General features: G+C 39.2%; 1 protein-coding gene across 1 annotated transcript in view; it reads left to right on the top strand.

Annotated features, from left to right (window-relative positions):
* The window catches only part of DNER (delta/notch like EGF repeat containing), a gene marked incomplete at both ends in the record, with an annotated part of 276,755 nt that overhangs the window by 183,427 nt on the left and 70,781 nt on the right, over nucleotides 1-22,547 (top strand). The window contains one exon of the mRNA XM_080933397.1: nucleotides 1,322-1,435. Coding sequence (XP_080789523.1) covers nucleotides 1,322-1,435 — 114 coding nt within the window. The remainder of the gene's footprint in view (nucleotides 1-1,321; nucleotides 1,436-22,547) is intronic.

The following is a 22,547-nucleotide window of genomic DNA, read 5'->3' as shown; positions in this document are numbered from 1 at the left end:
CAAGCATACTGACTCACGAGCTGAATCGAGAGCTTTCATTTGAAGGGGCGCTCTATCTGTGCTGCCATACTGAAAGATTGCTTTTGGAATTCTGAAGTAGCTTCTCGTCTTGCTGTTGGGATTTTAGTCCACAGGCTGGTCTCACTCCATACTTTGAATAACTAGAATGGCTTGTTTAGAAGTAAGGAAGATGGCTGGAGAGACTGAGATGGTGGCCTCTGTTCATTGTTATTCACACGAGCTCGGCAGGTAACTGGGTCTCAGGAAGTTCATTTCTCACTCAACTTACTGAGTTTTGCAAGTCTCAGCTATGTGTGCTAACCAAAGCCTATCAAAACCAGTAATCCAGAGGCAAGTTTTTATGTAGTTAAAACCACCATGGCAAGTTACAAAATACTACTGTATGGTTATATTTGTGTAGAAAATATACCTGATTAAAATTTACAACGGATATTTTCTCCAGACAATTCAGTGGTCCTGTTAATTGACTTTCACAGCTGAGGGCCCCTTTAAAATTTTTTTTTTATTTTAAATCTTGTATTTTCTGTATGTTTTTTAAAAGCATCACCCACTCTAAGATGAGGAACATTTTAGTGTGCTATTTTCTTTAAACTTGTCTCTCCAGGGGGCTTTGTTTTAAAAGTGAATTAAAAATCTGGGATTTATTTAAAGCCTTCAGGCTGCCCAAGGTGTTTCAGGAGATTTACAGCCTGATTTTCCCACCGTTTGCCTGAGATTATGTTACTATCTCACAAGATTACCTGGGGGCTGGCTTCACTGAAAAGGGTGAGACAGATTTATGGCTCAAAATCAGTATCAAGAATAATATCTCTTAGTCTTTAAAACGAGAGCACAGGGTGCAGAATTATCACAGGCAGCTGCTTTTAGTTCTAAATATTATCCATTAACATGTTTAATACCTCTTATATAGAGGTATGGTGGTGACTCTGGACAGGTAACCAGCATCTCAGTCCAAGGGCACTCTATGTCCTTATTCTATATCCTATATTCCTAGGATAGAGAGAGACACTATCCTAGAGACAGTGTAATTTATTCTCAGCTTCTGAAACTTCCAATGTATAAAATTCAGATTTAATTCAGGAGAAAATAATTTTTAAAATGAGTGAATTTTGAATCATACCTCTAATGTTATAGTAGTTTCTGGTTATAAAATTATATGAGATCAAGAAGTCTCTAATACACTCTTATGCAAGATGGCTGCTTCCAAGGGTGGGTTCTGGTTGAATTCCTTAACTTGAGGGTGGCTCTGGTAGCTTTGGAATACTAGGTCTTGGACAATGGGCATCTTCTTTTTCTGCAGGTTATACTGGGGAGCTTTGCCAATCCAAGATTGATTACTGTGTCCTAGATCCATGCAGAAATGGAGCCACATGTGTGTCCAGCCTCAGCGGGTTCACCTGCCAGTGTCTGGAAGGTAAGAGGTCATTCAATACATTTAGAAAGCTTTTCGTTTTTCACTTTAAGTCATAAACTCTTTTGATTAGTTCGGTTCTTCTAGTTTCTAAATACTTCATACAAGAGAATTTATCTATCGTCTATATCTTTCTATCATATGTATACATGTTGTATCATCTATATATCTATCATCTATCTGTATGTATCATATGTATGCATGCATCTATCATATCCGTCCGTCCATCCATCCATCCATTCATCCATCCATCCATCCATCCATCCATCCATCCATCCATCCATCCATCCAATTCATCCATTCATCCTGTCTGTCTGTCTATCTATCTATCTATCTATCTATCTATCTATCTATCTATCTATCTATCTATGTAGAGCAAAATCAGAAGATGATCCCCTCACTTTTTTTGTTGTTCTTTTTTTTTTTAAATTTATTGAGAAATGGTCTTATGTGGCCCAGGCTGGCCTAGAACTTGCTATGTAGCTGAATATGACTTTAAATTTTGGATCATTCTGCCTTTACCTCTTGAGTGCTGAGATTATAGTCATGCATTGTTATGCCTTACATAGGTTCTCTTTACCACTATGTTTGAATAATATACGCAGCTCAGACATTTTGATGATTTTGACTCATATAATGAATTCTAATAAAATGGAGCCTGATAATGAAACTACTTTCAAGATTTGTATACATTTTAGTTCTTATTCAAATTCATGTTGAAAACATCCAACATAAAGTTTACCTTCTTTGTGCTTTACAGCAACTTTCTATCTTAGAAAAATTAAGCCACCTGGATAGTCTGATCTTTTGGGCTGTTTTTATTTGAATAGATGACTTACTGTTAAGAAGGAAAAAAAACCAAAACAAAACAGGCAGGTAATCAAAGGCAAAGCATGATATTAAAAAATGGTTTGTTCCCCTTTCTGCTGTGAGGAGATTACTCTAAATCCTTAATGCTGTAAGAACATCACAGTGGGAGAGTTTTTCATTGCCTAAACTGTCAAGTGGGCTTCTGATTCACAGACACAACACAGGCAACTATGTAGAGTTCCACACTGTGTGGAGGTTAAAAAGATCTTGCACATTGAGACACCGACATCTCAATACTTCAAATCACCCTCAGCTGTCCCTGGCCAAGTGTTGGCACTCTTTTGGGAGGGCTACTTTATTGGGTTCTATTTATCTACCACTACTCCAACCCTTATTCTACCCTAATCCTTTCCAGCCCCCCAATACTAGGTAGAAGAGGAAAGAGGTTAGAGGGGAAAGGGAGGTTGACCGTTCTAGGATAGTTCTTGCTGCCTAGGGGCAAGTCCAATCTTCAGGGTCAGAATATCTCCAACTTCTCATCTCTTTGCTCACAACTACTTGACAAGCAGCAGCATCAGGACCTCTCTGAAGCATGCCTCTGGCCTTTTTTGAGCCTCTCATGTTTATACCCTCTCAATAGTTCCCAGAATTCCAAAGGTAAACTATCTTCCTCTGGGGGGAAAAATCGTGCCCTTCCTAGTGGCAAGACAACTCATAGTCACCTGCTGTGAAGCAAACTCTTATCCCTCACCTGGGATTAAAACAAAAACATTCACAAAACACATCTGGGTTTTTACAGAAACCCCAAATTCTCACTATAGCAAAAGCCTGGCCCTCCTTCTAATACTGGGGCTCCTGTGAGCTGCACTTGGGTTTAACTCCTGCTCACCTAGGAGGAGGCATGAGCAGAATGGCTGAGTTTCACCCCAAACCCCAATTTTGTGTGTTGGTAATTCATATGGTTCCCATAGTGTGGGGGTGCTATGTGCTCTATGAGACTGCTCTTTAGAACGCCCCTTCTCCCATCTTTCTTTGGCAGTGCAGACAAAGAGGGAAAACTTGGAGGCACACCAGGGCTGACTGCCAAGCAGGAAGAACCATTGTTATTGCCTACAAACACCTTCCAGTTTCCCAAAGCTTTGTCACACTTTGGATGAGTCAGTTTCCACCTTCAGTCAAAGTCAGGGTTCAAAGAGATTATGGATTAAAATGAGATTTTTTTTTTTTTTTTTTTTTTTTTTTTTTTTTTTTTGCAAAAGAGTTTAGTCACCTCCCTAGCACTTTATTATTTTTTTGATATTTACCAGAAAGGTACAACAAGACTCCAGAGACTCAAAGAGGACAGATTGCACAACTTGAGCTAGAGTTTAACTAGCTTTCATTCCTTCTTGGCAGACTTTTCTTAGAACTTGCTACACATCAGGTTCTGTACTAGGTGGTAGTCTTTGATGGTTGGAGAGGATAATAGGGTCCTTCCTGAGCACATTCTAGTTCATTGAGGGCCTGAGGGCATAAGTGATGCTTAGATGAGGGCTTGGAGGCTGTGGGTTGAAAAGAGGATGGGGCAAGGTTACTGGGCAGCAATTGAGCCACTATTTATACATTTTGGAATAGAGGGAAGCAGAAGCTTAGGGTTCGAGTCCAGCTCTTCTGCCCACCTCTCTTTTATGAACAAGTAGCTTTTCCTTTAGGGGTTTCAGGATCATATCTATAAGCTGATGATGTGTAATATGCACGGTAAGGACAAGGATTCAAGGCATCTCCTGTTTTTATTCAAATCTGACGCAGATAAAAGTGCTCAGTACAGCAGCTGGACACAGTCTCAAGGAAGATTGGTGTTTTTGTCAATGTTCCTCCTCCAGTTGCCATTAAAACAGTGGAAAATTTAAACCAGACAATTCGATCATTTCATTCTGGACAAAACTGACCATAACTGGAGAGAGAAGAGAGTGAAAATAAGGAGAAAGGTCTGGGGCCTGTTGCAGGAATCCAGGAAGTAATTGGCTTCCTGGTATTCAAGACCAGACTTTGGGAAGAAGCATGAAGCTGATATCTGTGAGAGAATTTCAGGGAACCAGAGACAGGAGCTCTTGGGAAGGGCTGACATGGAGGGCAGGGGGCTGTGGAGATATGAGCTTTCTACCATGTTCTAGTTGGTTGTGCTCTTTAGGGGAGGAAGCAGAGATGGAGATATGGCTTTTATAGAGCTTATGTTTCAGGGGCCCTTGTTCACATTAGTGAGATACCACTGAGGAAGAACTGGCTAAGTCTAAATAAGAGCAATTGACCTACAGAATTCTAAGCCCTGGGTACCAGGTCTAGGATGCTTCTTCATCCCATGGTCCTATGTCGGCTCCATTCTGAGGATAGTGTGGTACTCAGGTATTGAAAGGGGGAGGGTGAGTATCCCAGAAATCTTTTTATTCAGAGATCTTTCTCCATTGAAGATTGAGATGCCACTGGGAAGGTCTGGAATCTTTGTAGCTGGTGATGAGCATTTAAAAAGGTTTTTTTTTTTTTTTTTTTTTTTTTTTTTTTTTTTTTTTTTTTTTAAATTAGATATTCTCTGTATTTACATTCTAGGTGTTATCTCCTTTCTCCCAATCCCATCCCCTCTCCTCCTCCCATTGCCTCCATGAAGATGCTCCCTCTCCCAACCTCCCTCTCCCACCTTAGAGCCTTGGCGTTTCCCTACACTGGGAAAATGACCCTTCACTGGATCAAAGTCCTCTCCTCTCATTGATGTCAGACAATGCTGTCCTCTGATGCACATGCACCTGGAGCCATGGGGCTCTCCATAAGAACTCATTGGGTGGTGTTTAGTCCCTGGGAGCTGTGGTGGGTTTGGTTAGTTAAGAAAAAAAAGTTTTATTTAACAGTACTTCTATTAAGTTTTTTTTAAGTCTCTCTCTCTCTCTCTCTCTCTCTCTCTCTCTCTCTCTCTCTCTCTCTCTCACACACACACACACACACACACACAGAGTTATCATACTTTGATTATATTTTCTTAGCCACTACCCTTCTCCATCTCTCCTTTCTATTGCCCACCTCACTACAAAATAAGTAGTTCTTCTGCTTTGATGGCATCTACCTATTCATCCACACCCATCTATCTATCTATCTATCTATCTATCTATCTATCTATCTATCTATCTATCTATCTATCTATCTATCTACCTGTCTGTCTGTCTGTCTGTCTGTCTGTCTATCTATCTATCTATTATCTATATAATTTATCAATCATCTATCATCTGTCTGTCTGTCTGTTTACTTACCTATCTACTGATTGATAAACCTTCTATGAGAGAAAACATGATATTTGTTCATCTGTATCTGGCTTATTTTTCTTAACATGATCTCTAGTTGCACCAATTTTCCTGAAAAGGCATACTTTTATCCTTCTTTACGTCTGTCTGTCTTCTTACAGTGGTGGCACAGTGACTGAATTTATAGAATCCTTTCCCCATTGGGAAGAGCTTGTGCCTCCGGGATTCTTCTCACATCAGCTCCACACGAAAGCAATTCTGAAAAGTGTCTTAAGGCATGAAATGTTCTGGAATTACAAGCCAGCCTTTGCCTTTCTTATAACTGAAGGCTCTTTCGCTCATGCCCCAGTTCCCAAATAACATTCAGAGGCTTAAAATTATTAATAAATGCCAAGGCCATAAGATAGGCTGGTTCCCCAGCTAAGACTTAACTTAATATCCCATTCTTTTCTAATTTGAGGTCAGCTACAATCTCAGTAGGAGAAATTCTCCTTCTCCCTGATTCAGTTCCAAGCAGAAGTTCTGCCTTCTAATCCTGCCTCAGCTTATTGGCCATTCGCTTTTTATTGCCAGGTGGTTCTTCCACACAGTACACGAAGATTATCCTTCCACCTTTTTGCTCCCTTTCTACTTTGTCTTTTGTATATTGATGTTATTTGTTTTCTCTTCCCTTTAAGGCCTTGAGAGTAGGACATTTATTTATTTCTCTTATTGCCCTCAAGACTCAAACAACCCTAGCTATGGACTGTGTTTCTTGTTAGCAAGAGGGTTAATAGTTGGTAAATGAATCACCCATAAAACAGAACATTCACATGCTAACCACTTTGTCCACCAGTCTGACCCTCCCAATAATTTCATGAGGCTCAGTCTATTAATATTTTTAACAGACTGGAAAGAGAGCAAACAGTTTGCTTCTGGTCACAAAGCCAGAAAAGAACCCAGGTGGCTGGCCTCGACTGCTCTTTAAACCACTTTAGTCATTCCTGGTCATGGTCTTTTAGAAAGACCTATGGTGTTTATTTTATTTTATGTATACATTGTGAGGCAGGACCTGTATCCCAGGATGACTTTGAGCTTTTTATGTGGTTAAATATAACTTTAGACTTCTGAACCCCATGAGTGAGGGGTTACACGTGTACATCATCCTCTGTTCGTGTAGAGCTGGGGATTGAAGACAGGGTTTGATGTGCTACTGGTTGAGCTACGTCTCCAGGATCTTTGATATGTATTATCTTTATATTTTATTGATTCCTTGAGAATTTAGTACGATGTATTTTGATCATATCCATGCGCCCCCATCTCCTCCCAGGTCTATGCTCCCTTCCCCATCTACCCAAGTGTATGTTCTTAAAAAACAAAGAAATGAAACAAAAATCATTAAGACCACTTTGGGATGTTCAAATATTCTTGGAGATGTGGCTTTTCATGGATGCAGGGTCAATTCAGGAACTTCATACTCAGAGAAAACCGACTCTCCGTCTCCAGGCAGCTAAGAACTGCCAAGAGCTCTGTGGCTTAGGGAGGCTTTGTGTTGCTCTCTCTTTTCCATGCTGGGGTTTGGTCTGGCGTGGGTTTGCGTGGGTCTTGTGCCTGCTGTGACAATTGCTATGAGTTTGGGTGTGCAGCCTGTCTCTGACACTCATTTCTCATGTCTGTCTTGGTCACCATAAGCACAACAAGTAAAGTAATACAATTTGTTGGGTTCTCAATCTTTCATACTTCTCTGCCATTTCAATCCTTAAGTCTGGAAAAAGGCAATTCCCCCCCTCTTTTTTGTTGTTTGTTTTTAAAATCATGGAATCTGCTTCATTCTTTCCCCTTAAAGGTTCTTTTCCCATCTGATCTGGAGAGGGCACTCGGGGTGAACTCTTTCCTAGGAGCCGTCTCTTTGCCATCGTCCTTCTTGAAAAGCCTTTCCCATAGCTCAGAGCCAGGCACCTGGGTGAAAGCTGCATCAGTATCACTGTCTTTTTGAGTGTGTGCTGACCTGTGACAACATTAAGATTTCAGTCTTTCATCACTGAATTCCCTTTTAAAAATATGTATTAATTTTAAATTGTGTGTGTATATACATTGAAGAATGAGCAAATGTGAGCGCAGATGCCCAAGGAGGCCAGAAGAGGGCAGCAGATCCTCAGAGCTGGAATTCCAGGTAGTTGTGAGCTGTCCAATGTGGATGTTGAGAACCAAACTTGTGTTCTTTGTAAGAGAAGGACAAGCTCTAAACTAATGAACCATCTTGCCAGCCTGTGAATTCTGGTTTTAATTTTGATCTCTATTTATCTTTCTCTGGTTTTATAATTTAAAAATATTACTTGTTCTGATTATAACAGGGGCTGTAAAAGTGTTCATTTATTTTATCTATTTTATTGAGTGGTAACAATGGCAAAGATGAAAAAGAAAGTCTGGTATTTTAGCCTGTGGCTATATTACTTTCTTTCAGTGTAATTTTATGTTTGGTTCAAAACTTTGAGATTCTTTTTTTTAAAAAAAGGATATACTTATTTTATGTATATGAGTACACTGTAATTGTCTGCAGACACACCAGAAGAGAGCATCAGAACCCATTACATATAGTTATGAGCCACCATATGGTTGCTGGGAATTGAACTCAGGACCACTGGAAGAGCAGCCAGTGTTCTTAACCATCTCTCCAGCCCAACTTTGAGATTCTTTAACTTAAAACTAGATGTATTTTTAACTCTGAAGGTTTTTGGTTATTTATACATCCTTCCCATGAGAATGTCTTATATTTTGTTCAGAACATTGAGATCTTTAAATTATAAGAGTCGTGATTTTTTTTTTTTTGTATAGAATATAGTTTATTTATAGCATGGGAAAGTGGAGTTGAGAATGAAGTATAGATAGATAGATAGATAGATAGATAGATAGATAGATAGATAGATAAGAAGGAGAGAAGAGCGGCTGACCAGGAGCATGTGGAGAGAGGGGGAGGGGAACGGGGAGAGAAAGGTAAGAGAGTAAGAGAGTAAGAGCAAGCTTCGTGTAATTTAATTCTGATGGTTTCTGATTATGAAAACCCTATCACTGCATACCAGTTTTCCAATATGTGGATATATTTAAACACATATGCAAATACAGTCTAGATGCTACCTTTATGAGACCATATTTCTAAATGTCTTTGATTACAATGTATCATTTTAAGAGTCCCTTGATAAATACACACATACCTTTTGTTTTAGATAATGGTCATAAAGAAAGGTCTTAAGCATCACTGGAAGGAGGCTTGGGCTCTATTCTATTACCCCAGAAGTCTTGCAACAAGCTTCATGGGAAACTATTTTGTTTTCCTAGATTTTACACCCTTGAGTACTCTAGCTACATAAACCACTTTGTCCAACTCCAATTTCAATGGGAAAGCTTTGCACCTTAACAGGTTTGCAGATGCTCAGAACACATGGTGCAGGAGTGACATCTGAGGTAATATGTCCTGTTCAGAAATTCGACATATCATCTAATGTGTGTTTAGGTATCACACCATTCTGGGAGCAGGCTGATTTCTGCAGTATTATGATTTGGATAATGGCTTGGTGAAAGCATTCTCTTAGACCACATAAAGTTTGTGTGTTTATATAAGAACTTACAACATGTTCCCATAAACCTAACAGGCTAAAATACATGTACTTCCTCCTCTCTTATTTGGCAAGATCCTTGAGCCACCCTTCCACTTAGGAACCATAGCAGCCCAGACCCTTGGCTTTTAACTGGTGTAGAGTTTCGCCTTTAGTAACAGAACAGGGCATTCTTCGAGCTTGATAAGTGTGAGCAATGTTTGACTTCTGTGTTTTGTCCATATTCTTTAATTTTCTTTTTATGATAGAGTTCTCATTAAAAAAAGATTCCTTTTCTTTCCTCTCCTTTGTATATAGTTCAGTGCCTCTGAAGTTATTTGAATAGAAATACTGCAGAGAGGCTTGCTTTCCCCTCCCCCAGTTATCTGAGCAGACAACAGATGCAGGAGTATTTAGTGAGTCCTGTCTCCTCTCCATCCTACTGGGAAATCCATGCTGATAGGCAGCTTCACGCTGACAACTGGCAGCCTGGTCTTACCATCTGGTGAATGAATGAATGACTTATGATGATGATGTTCTTATGTTTTCTTTTTTCTTTTTTTTTTTTTATAAAAAGAGGTGGATAAAATGCTGGTTGTGCAAGCATGGTTGGGATGCTCTGAGTTCATGTGGCTGGAGGGTGGGATGGGTCACCCACTTGTAATTATAGCACCTGGAAGGTGGGAAGAGAAGACCCCCTGAGCAAGCTGCATAGCTAGACTAGCTGTGCAGGCAATCTATGGGTTAAATCAGGAGATCCTGCTCAACACATAAGGTGGAGAGCAACTGAAGAACACTCCTAATGTCAGCAAGCCTCTTTACATATACCTAGGCACTCCTGCATATACATGTTGTACTCATGCACATTTGAATACATGTATGTACACCTACATACATGTAAACCATATACATAGCTATGAAAAAAGGGAGACTGGAGTGGGGAGATGGATTCACCTAGCATATACACATTAATTCAGTTTCTGAAGGTTTCTTCAGGTCTGTACTCTTAACGCCACACAAAGAACTACAGGCAACTAAGAAATCCCGAGAACAGGACAAATAATCCTCCAATAGCTTATACAGGTAATACTATATAGACTGAGCAGGTTATATGTAAGAACATATATGCATATATACAGACATGCATGTAATAGTTAATGTAAAAACTGGCCAGGCTTTTGAAAGAGAACAAGGAGGGGAATATGGGAGTATCTAGAGGAAGGAAAGGGAAGGAAGAGATACTGTACTCATGCTACAGACTCAAAAAATCTATTCAGGGTTGTGTCTGTCTCTCGCTTTTCTCTTGTGGCTCACAGTGAAACAGAGCCTCGGCACTAACCACAGCAATCAAATGATGCCTGCCATTTGCTGAGTGTGTCTTGAGCAGCACGCTTGTCCTTTAAGGTTATTGATTCAGAATAACCTGGCAGTTAAAAGCGGAGGCTCAATTTGCTGCTGCTACGTGAGATTGAATCTGTGTTCATCACTTGCTTCTGGTGACCTTGGGAAAGTTGCCTAAAATCCCCAGGGTCCATTTCTCCATTGATGCAGTATTATTAGGAGTATTATTAGGGTAGTGTTATAAGGTAGTATTATTAGGAACTACCTAACAGGGTTGTTCCAATAGTTAAACAAGTCATGAGTCTGTGCTGCTTGGAAGAGAGTCTAACAGAGAACATGTTATTAGAAAGTATCTTTTAAATTCCCACAATAGGTGTACAAGGTAGATGTTATGGTACCATTTTGAGATGAATCCTGTGATTTTCTGCTCGTGGTGGACTCAGGACCCATGTTAGACTGTGACACCCATGTTCTTCTTGTGTTATGTCCCAGTTTCATGTCTGTTGCTGTGATGAGATATCCTGACAAAAGCAACTTAGAGGAGAAGAAGAAAGGCTTCATTTTACTTCCTTATTCCAGGTTCTAGTCTGCCATAGTAGGAAGAGTCAAGGCCATGAGAACTTGAAACAGTAAACCATATTATATATGCAGTAGCGAGCAGAGAGCAATGGATACTTGCATGTTTAATGTACAGTTCAGGACCCAAACCCAGGGACTGGTGCCACCCACATTGGGCTGAATTTTCCTTCCATCAATTATCAGAAGAATAACAGTCCCTGGACATACCTACAGGCCAACCTGATCTACACAATTTCTTACTACAACTCCCTTGCCAGAAGATTCTAGCCTGGGTTGAGTTGTCAGTCCTCTGTGCATCATGAACACCAAGTCCTCTCTAAATACATCTTTTCTTTTGTGATGATGGTTGGTACATATCCATGCTCCATCAGGGGCATCCAGTCCCTTTGGGGGCAGGGATACTTACTGGGTTTGTTTCTTTTAGAACATCCAGCTCTTATAGACATGCGAGACATCTGCTGATTGAGTGGTTGAATGACTGACTGACTTACTGACTGACCGACTGAATGAATAGTTGCATGAATGAACAAATATCTTCAAACTGTCCCAAGGATCAGTTTACCCTGTGGAAGAAGCTCCATGTTACAGAGATAGGTCATCCACCATTCACTGTAGCTAACAGGCCACTCTTCCTGGCTAGACTTGCAAATTCAGAGATAGCAGAGGAGAGTTTGGATCTCATTGGCTGCTTCCAGTATCCTGCCCAGGCTTTTGGGGTCCTCCAGAGACTTACACAGACTTTAGGAGTACCATTCCCTAGCTTTCTTCTTTGCCAAGACTGTTGCTCCCTCTGCATACTGTGCCCTTCTGAGGTCCTTCCCCATTAGACACAGGGAATGCCCTCAATGTTTATCTTAGTTTTCTGTAATAGTCACAACTGTGGCTAGCATCAAGGGTCAAGATCTTCATATTCAACATACCCAACAGACCTCACACTGGCTACGGTACTCTTCAAATCCTGCTGACTTTGCCTTGCTTGCCCAAGCCTTGAGATTGTTGCTCTTTGGTTTTAGTCTGGAATTCACATCTTGTGATTGGTGATGGTCCTTTTAGAAGAACATGGACACCATTCTTTTTCTCAACGAGATGCAAAGATCCTTTGCACTAGAAATAGATAACTCAAAAAGTAAAAATAATTTTATTTTATTATTTTTTTACAGAAGCAAGATTTATCCCTTAGTACCCACTCTCCTTTACAGTATGGCAATGAAGAAGGTGGGAGCGGCTGACTAAACTGATAAACTTGAGCGAGATCCTCTATTCTGTGGTGCAAGGACGTAGTCTGAAGTGTTTGTGTTGGGCTCTGAGTCCTACAAGCTTCTTTAGGCAGAATACAGAGACCTGGCCTAATATATAGATGACCAATAAGTACATGGCCATGTGAAACAATGTTTAGTTCATTATATTTTTGGTTAACCTAGTCTTGGTTTCTGGCCCAATTTCATCTCTTGTGAATTAACATCAGGTTGGTTGATACTTCTGTCTCTCCTAAGCTGTGTTTTGTTTTTTACTGAGATAGGCTCTTTTGTTTTCCTTGCTGCTCCTCTTTTGAATTTCCCCACTAATATATGATTGTAATTTAATTTGTATGCGGAATGCATTATTTTAAAAGTCAAGTCTGTTCTGGTCACAGCGACCTCAGGCATCCATCTGGGACTGCCAAGCCACGGGTCATTTACACTGCATCTGACCACAGTCTGCTTTTCTAGGATAGCTGAAGATGTTATATAGAATTTTAAATAATTTTAAGCATTTACCAAGAATTACCAAAAAAATCTATATTCAAGCAAGCTCAAAGAAAAATGTCCTGTAATTTTAATTCCAAGAGACAATCATTTTAGATTTTAAGTAAATATCTTTAAAAAAATTATTGTAGTATCATTTTAAAAGAAACTAAAATAGGATCGTAGAGTCATGGCTGTCTGCCCGTCTGTATGAATCTATCTACTTATCTGTATGTCTATATCTATCTATCTATCTATCTATCTATCTATCTATCTATCTATCTATCTATCTACCTATCTATGATCTAGCTATGTATGTATGTATGTATGTATGTATGTATGTATGTATCTATCTATCTATGATCTAGCTGTTTGTATGTATGTATGTATGTATGTATGTATGTATGTATGTATGTATGTATGTATCTATCTATCTATCTATCTATCTATCTATCTATCTATCAATCATTTACTTACCTACCCACCTATCTGTTGTAAGTCTTGCCATGTTGTGACAAGGGTCTCCTATTCAAGTGACTGGCTGTCCTGCCTCAGGCTCCCAGGTAGTTGGGATGTCGGTGTCTACCTTCACACCCAGAGCTAAAAGTCACATTTTAAATTGTAGCATTATTGGATCTCTTTCATCTGATACCTTTGTAGATGTTTCTAGATACTCTCACTTATCTTTATCCTACACAACTGCCTGCTTTCTTAGAGGGTGAGCAAATGTTCTTGAAGTTAATGTTTCCATATGCATTCTTCTAAATCCAGTCTCTGAGTCCAGCATTGCTCCTCTTCCTTGTTTCCTGAGCCAGATCTTGGGCTTTCTATAGATCCCATCACAAAGCCCAGCTCTTTCTTTTTCTGATTCAATACTGGTGCCACACACCAAGCCAATAAATACAGCTTGGGTTGTCCTTCCAACCCTTCATGTATAGTGAAATCATTCCAGCTTCTGTGGGAAGAAACAGAGCAGCATTGCCCAGCATTTCCATGCATTCTGGATGCTCTTTCTAAGGAATGAGCTCTGAAGTGAACCTTCTTAACTCTGCTGTACCACCCAGGACACACTTAGAACTAAGCTCTCTACCTTTGTTTTGATTCTGTGGTCATTCATTTATCCACCTGTAACCACAATATCTGATGACTAACATTCATTCTTTTCTGATTTCCTCAGTGCTATCTCCAAAGCCCAATCCATATTCACCAATTTCCTTTCTCTGACTCCTCAATTGTACAAGGATTCTATTAGAATATGTTCTCTTCTCCATCTGTTCATTCACGTACTCATTCACCCCACAGATTTTTACTCAGTGCCTCCAATAACTCAAATACTGTGGCTGCTGGGACTCAGAAATAAGAAGAGCCAACAATTGTTCTTCTTCAGAAAGGGCATGGTCTCATTAAGGGCGGAAAAACAGATGGTAGATGAGCTGATACACAACTATACCATCTCTAATGAGAAAAATACTCTGAAGGTAGCAAGTCTGGTATTCTACAAGATTGAAGTCCTCAGGGGAGGCATGTCTAATGTGTGAGCCAAGGATGGAACCACAAAGGATCTGGGGAGATGGGGAGATGTCTCAATCGGTAAAGTGTGAGCCAGGCAAACATGAGGATTCTAGTTATGGATTCACAGCTATTCACATGTAAAAGCTGGGTACTGTGATGAGCATCTGTTACCCAGTGCCAGGGATAGGGTGTGATGGAAGCAGGCAGGTCCTTCGGGCTTGTTGGCTAGCCAGATTGGCTGAATGGATGAGCTCCAGGTTCAGTGAGAGACTCTGTCTAAAACAATTTGGCAGAGAGCTAGAGAAGACATCTAGTCTTGACCTCTGATCTTCACACACACACACACACACACACACACACACACACACATACACACTACACACATGGGTGGGCATATCTACACAAACATGGGCATATTGCAGAGAGAGAGAGTGGGAGGGAAGAAAAAAGGAAGGGGAAGAGAATTAGGAGAGAGGAGAGAAAGGAGAGGGGAAAGAGGAGGGCAGAAATATATATATTTCTCGCACAGGTCTTAGGCGTGTTGTCACAACCATTGCAGATCATATATGCAATTTCCCTGTTGCACCTGAAAAACACTGCTTTGCTGTAGTCATCAACCACTGCCACCTCTTACAGTCTTTGCTTCTTCTTCCCCGTTTATTCCCAAGACTTAGAAGGAGGGTCTGTAATACAGGGATCACAGAACTTAATAAGACCCTATTGCTGAAGACAGCACATAAGTAAATCACAGAACATGGAGAGATCAAGCTGGTCTTGAACCTAAGCTTTATCCCAACTGGCTAGCTTTCATAGTTCTAGATGGGGCTCTGCATGTTGCTTGAGGAGAAATGTTATTGTTAATTTTGTTCAGCTGTGAACCCTGACAACTACAATAAGGACCAGCCTGGAAATAAAGACCCACTGATACAATAGTAGGATGAATGTCACGAGAGTAAACCAACCACTTTCGGACTGGATTAAGGAGGTCTGCTCCACAAGATATAATCTATGCCTGGCATTGTCATGTGGGTCAAGAGCTGTGGGTAGCAAGGTTCTAGGTCCTAGGGGAGAACCTAATACTATTCTGCTATGGGAAGACAATATAAAATCAACTCCTAATGACTTATTGTTATTCTCATAGATTAATTCATTTCTCAAACCCCATCAGAGAAGCTTCTTTTTACATTAGCTGATGATTAACCTAGAGAGCCGCAACCAAAAGCGGTGCAGAGAATGAGACACTGTAGAGTGTTCAGCATTACTTCAGATGACTAGTTATTTTTACTATTGATGTCACTACACTCTACAAAGCTGTATTCCATGTGTTGTCCTGTGCATATTTTTTCACCATTGTAAAAAATTATCCATTTTTGTGCGTGTTTTTGGGTGCACACCTGCCACAGTAAATGTAAGGAGAGAAGATCTACCCTGAATAAGGAGTGAGAACTCAACCTAAATAAAAAGAGAAAAGAAGCCAGAGAACCTGTTGAGCACTGGTATTCATCCCTCCCTGCTTCCTGATTATCAATGAGAATTGAATGGCATTTCAAATAGTGGATAGTTTAAGTATCTTAGAGTAAAGGAATCTTGGATAATTTACATCTTTATGAGATTGGGTATTTCAAATCCATGAACATGGTATAGCTTTTCATTTTATGTGGGTATTTTAAATTTTAATTAATGTTTTACTATTTTTAGTGATGATTTCTTGAATCTCTTATTAAATTTACTTCTGTTTTATGTTTTAAAAATATTTATTTTCATTTTATTTCCATGAGTGTCTTGGAGATATGTATGATCAGGCCTCTGTGGAAGCCTGAATAGGGTGTCAGAGCCCTTTGAATTGCAGCTACAGAAGGTTGTGAACTGCCATTTGGGTTCTGGGAAGAAACCTAAATGTAGTCCCCTGCAAGAGTAGCAAGTATTCTTAATCACTGAGTGATTTCTCCAATCTTTATTATGTTTTATTGATATTCTTGTGTCTTAGTCAGGGTTTCTATTCCTGCACAAACATCATGACCAAGAAGCAAGTTGGTGAGGGAAGGGTTTATTCAGCTTACACTTCCACACTTCTGTTCATCACCAAAGGAAGTCAGGACTGGAACTCAAGCAGGTCAGGAAGCAGGAGTTGATGCAGAGGCCATGGAGGGATGTTACTTACTGGCTTGCTTCCCATGATTTGCTCAGCCTGATTTCTTATAGAACCCAGGTCTACCAGCCCAGGGATGGCACCATCCACAATGGGCTGGGCCCTTCCCCCTTGATCACTAGTTGAGAAAATGCCTTAGAGCTGGAGCTCATGGAGGCATTTCCTCAACTGAGGCTCCTTTCTCTGTGATAACTCTAGTTTATGTCAAGTATACAAAATCAGCCAGTACAATTGACCTCTTGTTAACTTGACATACAAACACAACACTATTAAGCCTCAACTCTCACTTTCTTATTCATCCCCAAGATTTAAATAACCGTAAGAGTCCCATAGTCTTTACAAATTCTTACACATTAAAATTGCACTCCCTTTAAAAAAATCCAGTTTGTTTTAAAAATCAAAGCTTTTTTTTTTTACAATTTAAAGTCTCTTGACTGTGGGCTCCACTTCTTCCTTCAAGAGGGAAAAATATCAGGGTACAGTCACAATCAAAAGCAAAATCAAACTCTAATCACTCAATGTCTGGGATCCACTAATAAACTTCTGGGCTCTTCCAAGGGCTTGGGTTACTTCTCCCTTTGTAGCACACACCTTGTCCTCTAAGGTCTAGTTTCTTGTTCTCCACTGCCGCTGTTGTTCTTGGTGGTCATCTCATGGTTCTGGCATCTCCAAAACACTACTGTCCTGGGACATTAATTGGAACTGAGGCTGCACCTTCACAAATGGCCTTCCATGGCCTCTCACAGTGTGGAGCCTCAGCTGCTCTTCATGACCCATTCATTACTTTAAAACCAGTACCACCTGGGTGACTCTTACACATTACCAAGTCCAACCACAGCACAATCTTGGCTATCTCTGGAACACTGCCTCTTTGTGGTCTTAGAAAACACCTTTCAGAAGATGTCACATCAATGATGCTTGTCTCTTCTTAATCATCACTAATTTCTTAGCTCCAGCAGACCAGCACGGATAGTCCCAGTAATGCAAAGGTTTTGCTTTAGTAGTTCTGGTATCTTGTTAATCACAGCTGATTCTTTAGCCCCAGATAACTAAGACCACAGAATCCTCAGAATCAAAACAGCAATGGTCCTGATAAGAGTCTTTAATCTTCCCTCAGAAATTTCACAAGCTGGAATTTATTATGGGTGCATCATTTTTGTCATTTATTTATTTTTATCTTTTTTGCCTTCAGATTGATTTGTTTTTATTTCAATAGTAGGGTTCTTTTAGAGAACACATAGTATTGCATAGTATTTTAATGTATTCTAAGAATCTCTTCCTTTTTATTTTAGAATATTAATTAATTTACATTTAAATGATTTAATAGACCTTGAATCCTTTTAATACTTTCTCTTAAGTTTTAATTTTGAGTAGTTTGCCTGTGATGTTCCTATGTCTTTTAATTTATTCTTCTGTGGATCAATGGATATTTTGTCTATGGACTGATAATTTCAGATGTGACCTCAGGTTACTTACAAATAAATGTCACTATCCAGAATGGAGTAACATATCAATATATAACTGTAGCAGAGTCTCTTAAGAATTGCTATTATTTTGTGTGACTGAAGTTTTATAACATATGAGGTAGAGAGATGAATACTAGGTTAAGCAGCAATCCATAAGTTAGTCTTCAGATACTAGCACCCATTTCTTCTTATTAGTGGCTTCTTTGTAACCCAATATGATTGACTGTTGCAACAAAACCTTGGTTTGAGAATCTTGGGCTTAAATGTGAATTTTTTTTCTAATTGGATGCCTTTGGACAAAGTCATTAATCTTCCTGTGTTTACTTCCTCATTTAAAAATGAAGAAATAACAGTACTGTTGTTTATATGAATCTTAATAGAATATCATTTATTTATTTATATATTTTATTTATACATGTAGCTATATATCTAATCATATAATATAATAATAAAAATATAGTTCTGAATCAAACGGTAAATTTCCTTGTCCTTTGAGCAATGACAGTGCTTTTTTAAAATTATTGGATATTTTTTTGTATTTACATTTCAAGTGTTATCCCCTTCCCTTTCACTCTTCCATGAAGGTGCTCCATCTCCCAATCACCTTCTCCACTTCAGTGCATTCCCCTGGTTTGGGAAAACATGCCTTCAGAGGACTTTTTTCCCATTGATTCCAGACAATGCTATCTTCTGATACATATGCAACTGAAGCCATGGGTCTCTCTATGTGTACTCATTGTTTGGTGTTTTAGTCCCTGGGGGCTGTGGAGGGTTTGGTTGATTGATGTTCTTCTCATGAGGTTGCAAACCCTTTCAGCTCTTTCCAGTTTTTCTCTACCTCTTTCATTGGGGTCCCCATGCTCAGTCTGATGGTCAGTTGAAAGCATCCTCAACTATATCTGTATGTCTTTGGCAGAGCCTCTGTGGGGGCATCCATATTTGGCTCCTTCCAGTAAACACCTCCTAGCATCAGCAGTAGTGCTTGAGTTTGGTGGCTGCAAATGGGGTGGATTCCCAGGTGAGGCAGTCTCTGAATGATCTTTTCTTCAATCCCTGTTCCTCTATTTGAACCTGTATTTCCACCTGTGAGTGTTTTGTTCTCCCTTCTAAGAAGGACTGAGAAATCCACATTCTGGCCTTCCTTCTTTTTGAGCTTCATAAGGTCTGTGAATTGTTTTGGGTATTCCAAGATTTTGGGGGCTAGTATTTGCTCATCAGTGAGTGCATACCATGTGTATTCTTTCATGACTGGGTTACCTCACGCAGGATGAGAGTCTCTAGTTCCATTTATTTGTCTAGGAATTTCATGAAGTCATTGTTTCTAATAGCTGAGTAAGTGTAAATGTCCCACACTTTCTGTTTCCATTCTTCTGTTGAAGGATATCTGGGTTTTTTTCAGTCTTTGGCTATTATAAATAAGGCTGCTATGAACATGGTGGAGCATGTGTCCTTGTTAGATGTTGGAGCTTCCTTTGGGTATATTCCCAGGAGAGTAATGGCTGGGTCTTCAGGTAGTACTATGTCCAGTTTTCTGAGGAACTGTCAGACTGATTTCCAGAGTGGTTGTACAAGCTTGAAATCCCACCAACAATGGAGGAGTGTTCCTCTTTCTCTACATCCTCACCAACATCAGCTGTCACCTGAATTTATTATCTTAGACATTCTGACTGGTGTGAGGTGGAATCTTAGGGTTGTTTTAATTTGCATTTCCCTGATGACTAGGGATGTTGAGCATTTATTTAGGTGCTTCTTGGCCATTTTGTATCCCTCAGTTGAGAATTCTTTGTTTAGCTCTGTATCCCGTTTTTTAATAGAATTGTTTGATTCTCTGGAGTTTACCTTCTTGGGTTCTTTGTATATTTTGGATATTAGGCCTCTATCAGATGTAGAATTGGTAAATATCCTATTCTAATCTTTTGGCTGCTGTTTTGTCCTCTTGACAGTGTCCTTAGCCTTACAGAAACTTTGCAATTTCATGAGGTCCCATTTGTTGATTCTTGATCTTAGAGCACAAGTCATTGGTGGTCTGTTTAGGAAAATTTCTCTGTGCCTATGTGTTCTAAGCTCTTGCCCAATTTCTCTTCTATTAGTTTCAATGTATCTTGTTTTCTGTGGAGGTCTTTGATCCACCTGGACTTGAGCTTTGTACAAGGAGATAAGAAAGAATCGATTTGCATTCTTTTGCATGCTGACTGCCAGTTGAACCAACACCATTTATTGAAGATGCTGTCCTTTTTCTATTGAATGTTTTTAGCTCCTTTATCAAAGATAAAGTGATCTTAGGTGTGTGGGTTTATTTCTGGGTCTTTGATTCAGTTCCATTAATCTATATTCCTGTCTCTGTACCAATACCATTCCATTTTTTATCCTGATTGGTATGTCATACACCTTTAGGTTAGGGATGATGATTCCCCTGGAAGTTCTTTTATTGTTGAGAATAGTTTTTGATATTCTGGGTTTTTTTGTTATTCCAGACAAATTTGCAAATTGCTCTTTCTAGAATTTTGATGGAGATTGCATTGAATATGTAGATTGGCAAGATGGTCATTTTTACTATGTTTATCCTTCCAATCCACGAGCTTGGGAGATCTTTCCATCTTCTGCGATCTTCTTCAATTTCCTTCCTCAGAGTCTTGAAGTTCTTGTCATACAGATCTTTCACTTCCTTGGTTAGGGTCACACCAATGTATGCCATATTCTTTGTGACTATCACAAAGGGTGTTGTTTCCCTAATTTTTTTCTCAGCCTGTTTTTTCTTTGAGTAGAGGAAGACTACTGATTTGTTTGAGTTAATTTTACATCCAGCCACTTTGCTGAAGTTTTTTTTATCAGCTGTAGTAGTCTCTTTTGTGCTCATTTAAGTATATTTATTATATCATCTGCAAATAGTGATATTTTGACTTCTTGCTTTCTGATTTCTATTCCTTTGACTTCCTTTGGCTAGGATGTTTGCTCTGGCTAGGATGTCCAGTACTATATTGAATAGGTAGGGGGAGAATAGGCAGCCTTGTCTAGTCCCTTATTTTAGTTGAATTGCTTCAAGTTTCTCACCATTTAGTTTGATATTGGCTACTGGTGTGCTGTATATTGCTTTTACTATGTTTAGGTTTGAGCCTTGAATTCCTGATCTAAGACTTAACATGAAGGGGTGTTGAATTTTGCCAAATATTTTCTCAGCATCTAATGAGATGATCATGTTTTTTTTTCTTTGAGTTTGTTTATATAGTGGATTACATTGATGGATTTCCATATATTGAACCATCCCTGCATCCCTGGGATGAAGTCTACTTGATCAGGTTGAATGATCATTTTGATCTGTTCTTAGATTTGGTTTGCAAAATTTTCTTGAGTATTTTTTTGTTGATGTTCATGAGGAAAATTGGTCTTTGTGTGATTTAGGTATGAACATAATTTTGGCTTCTAAGGATGAGTTGTGTAATGTTCCTTCTGTTTACATTTTGTGGAATAGTTTGGAGAGTATTGGTATTAGGTCATCTCTGAAGATCTGATAGAATTCTGCACTGAACCAATCTGGCCCTGGGCTTTTATTAGTTGGGAGGTGTTTGATGTCTGCTTCTATTTTTTTTTTAGGGGTTATAAGGTTGTTTAGATGGTTTATCTGATTCTGATTTAACTTTGGCACCTGATATCAGTGTAGAAAATTGTCCATTTTCTCTATATTTTCCAGTTTTGTTGAATGTAGGCTTTTGTAGTGGTATCTGATGATTTCTTGAATTTCCTCAGTTTCTGTTGTGATGTCTCCCCTTTCATTTCTGATTTTGTTAATTTGGATACTCTTTCTGTGCCATTTAGTTAGTTTGGCTAAGGGTTTATTGATCTTGTTGTTTTTCTCAAAGAACTAGCTCCTGGTTTTGTTGATTTTTTGTATAGTTCTTTTTGTTTCTATTTGGTCGATTTTAGCTCTGAGTTTGATTTCTTCTAGCACTTTCAGCTGTGCTGTCAAGCTGCTAGTGTATCCTCTCTCCAGTTTCTTTTTGAAGGCACTCAGAGCTGTGAGCTTTCCCCTTAGTACTGCTTTCATTGCTTCCCATAAATTTGGGTATGTTGTGCCTTCATTTCCGTTAAATTTTTAAAAAATTCTTAATTTCATTCTTTATTCATTCCTTGACCACATTATCATTGAGTAGAGCACTTCTCAGCTTCCATGCGTATGTGGGATTTTTGTTGCTTTTGTTTTTATTGAAGACCAGCCTTAGTCCATGGTGATCTGATAGTATGCATGAGATTATGTCAATCTTTTTGTATCTTTGAGGCCTGTCAGTTTTGGAGAAGGTGCTGTGAGGTGTTGAGAAGAAGGTATATTCTTTTGTTTTAGGATGAAATGTTCTGTAGATGTCTGTTAATCCTTTTGGTTCATAACTTCTGTTAGTTTTACTGTGTCTCTGTTCAGTTTCTGCTTCCATGATCTGTCAACTGATGGGAGTGGGGTGTTGAAGTTTTCCACTATTATTGTATGTGGTGCAATATATACTTTGAGCTTTAGTAGAGTTTCTTTTATGAATGTGGGTCATAATGTGGGTATTTGGAGCATAGATGTTTCAAACCGAGTGTTCACCTGGAGAGATTTTTCCTGTGATGAGTAAAATGTGTTCTTCCTTATCTCTTTTGATAATGTTTGGTTGAAAATTTATTTTATTTGATATTAGGATGGCTTCTCCAGCTTGTTTCTTGTGAC

This window comes from Micromys minutus (assembly GCF_963924665.1).
Source record: "Micromys minutus genome assembly, chromosome: 19".
Lineage (NCBI taxonomy): Eukaryota > Metazoa > Chordata > Mammalia > Rodentia > Muridae > Micromys > Micromys minutus.
This window is presented reverse-complemented; position numbering and strand designations above follow the sequence as displayed.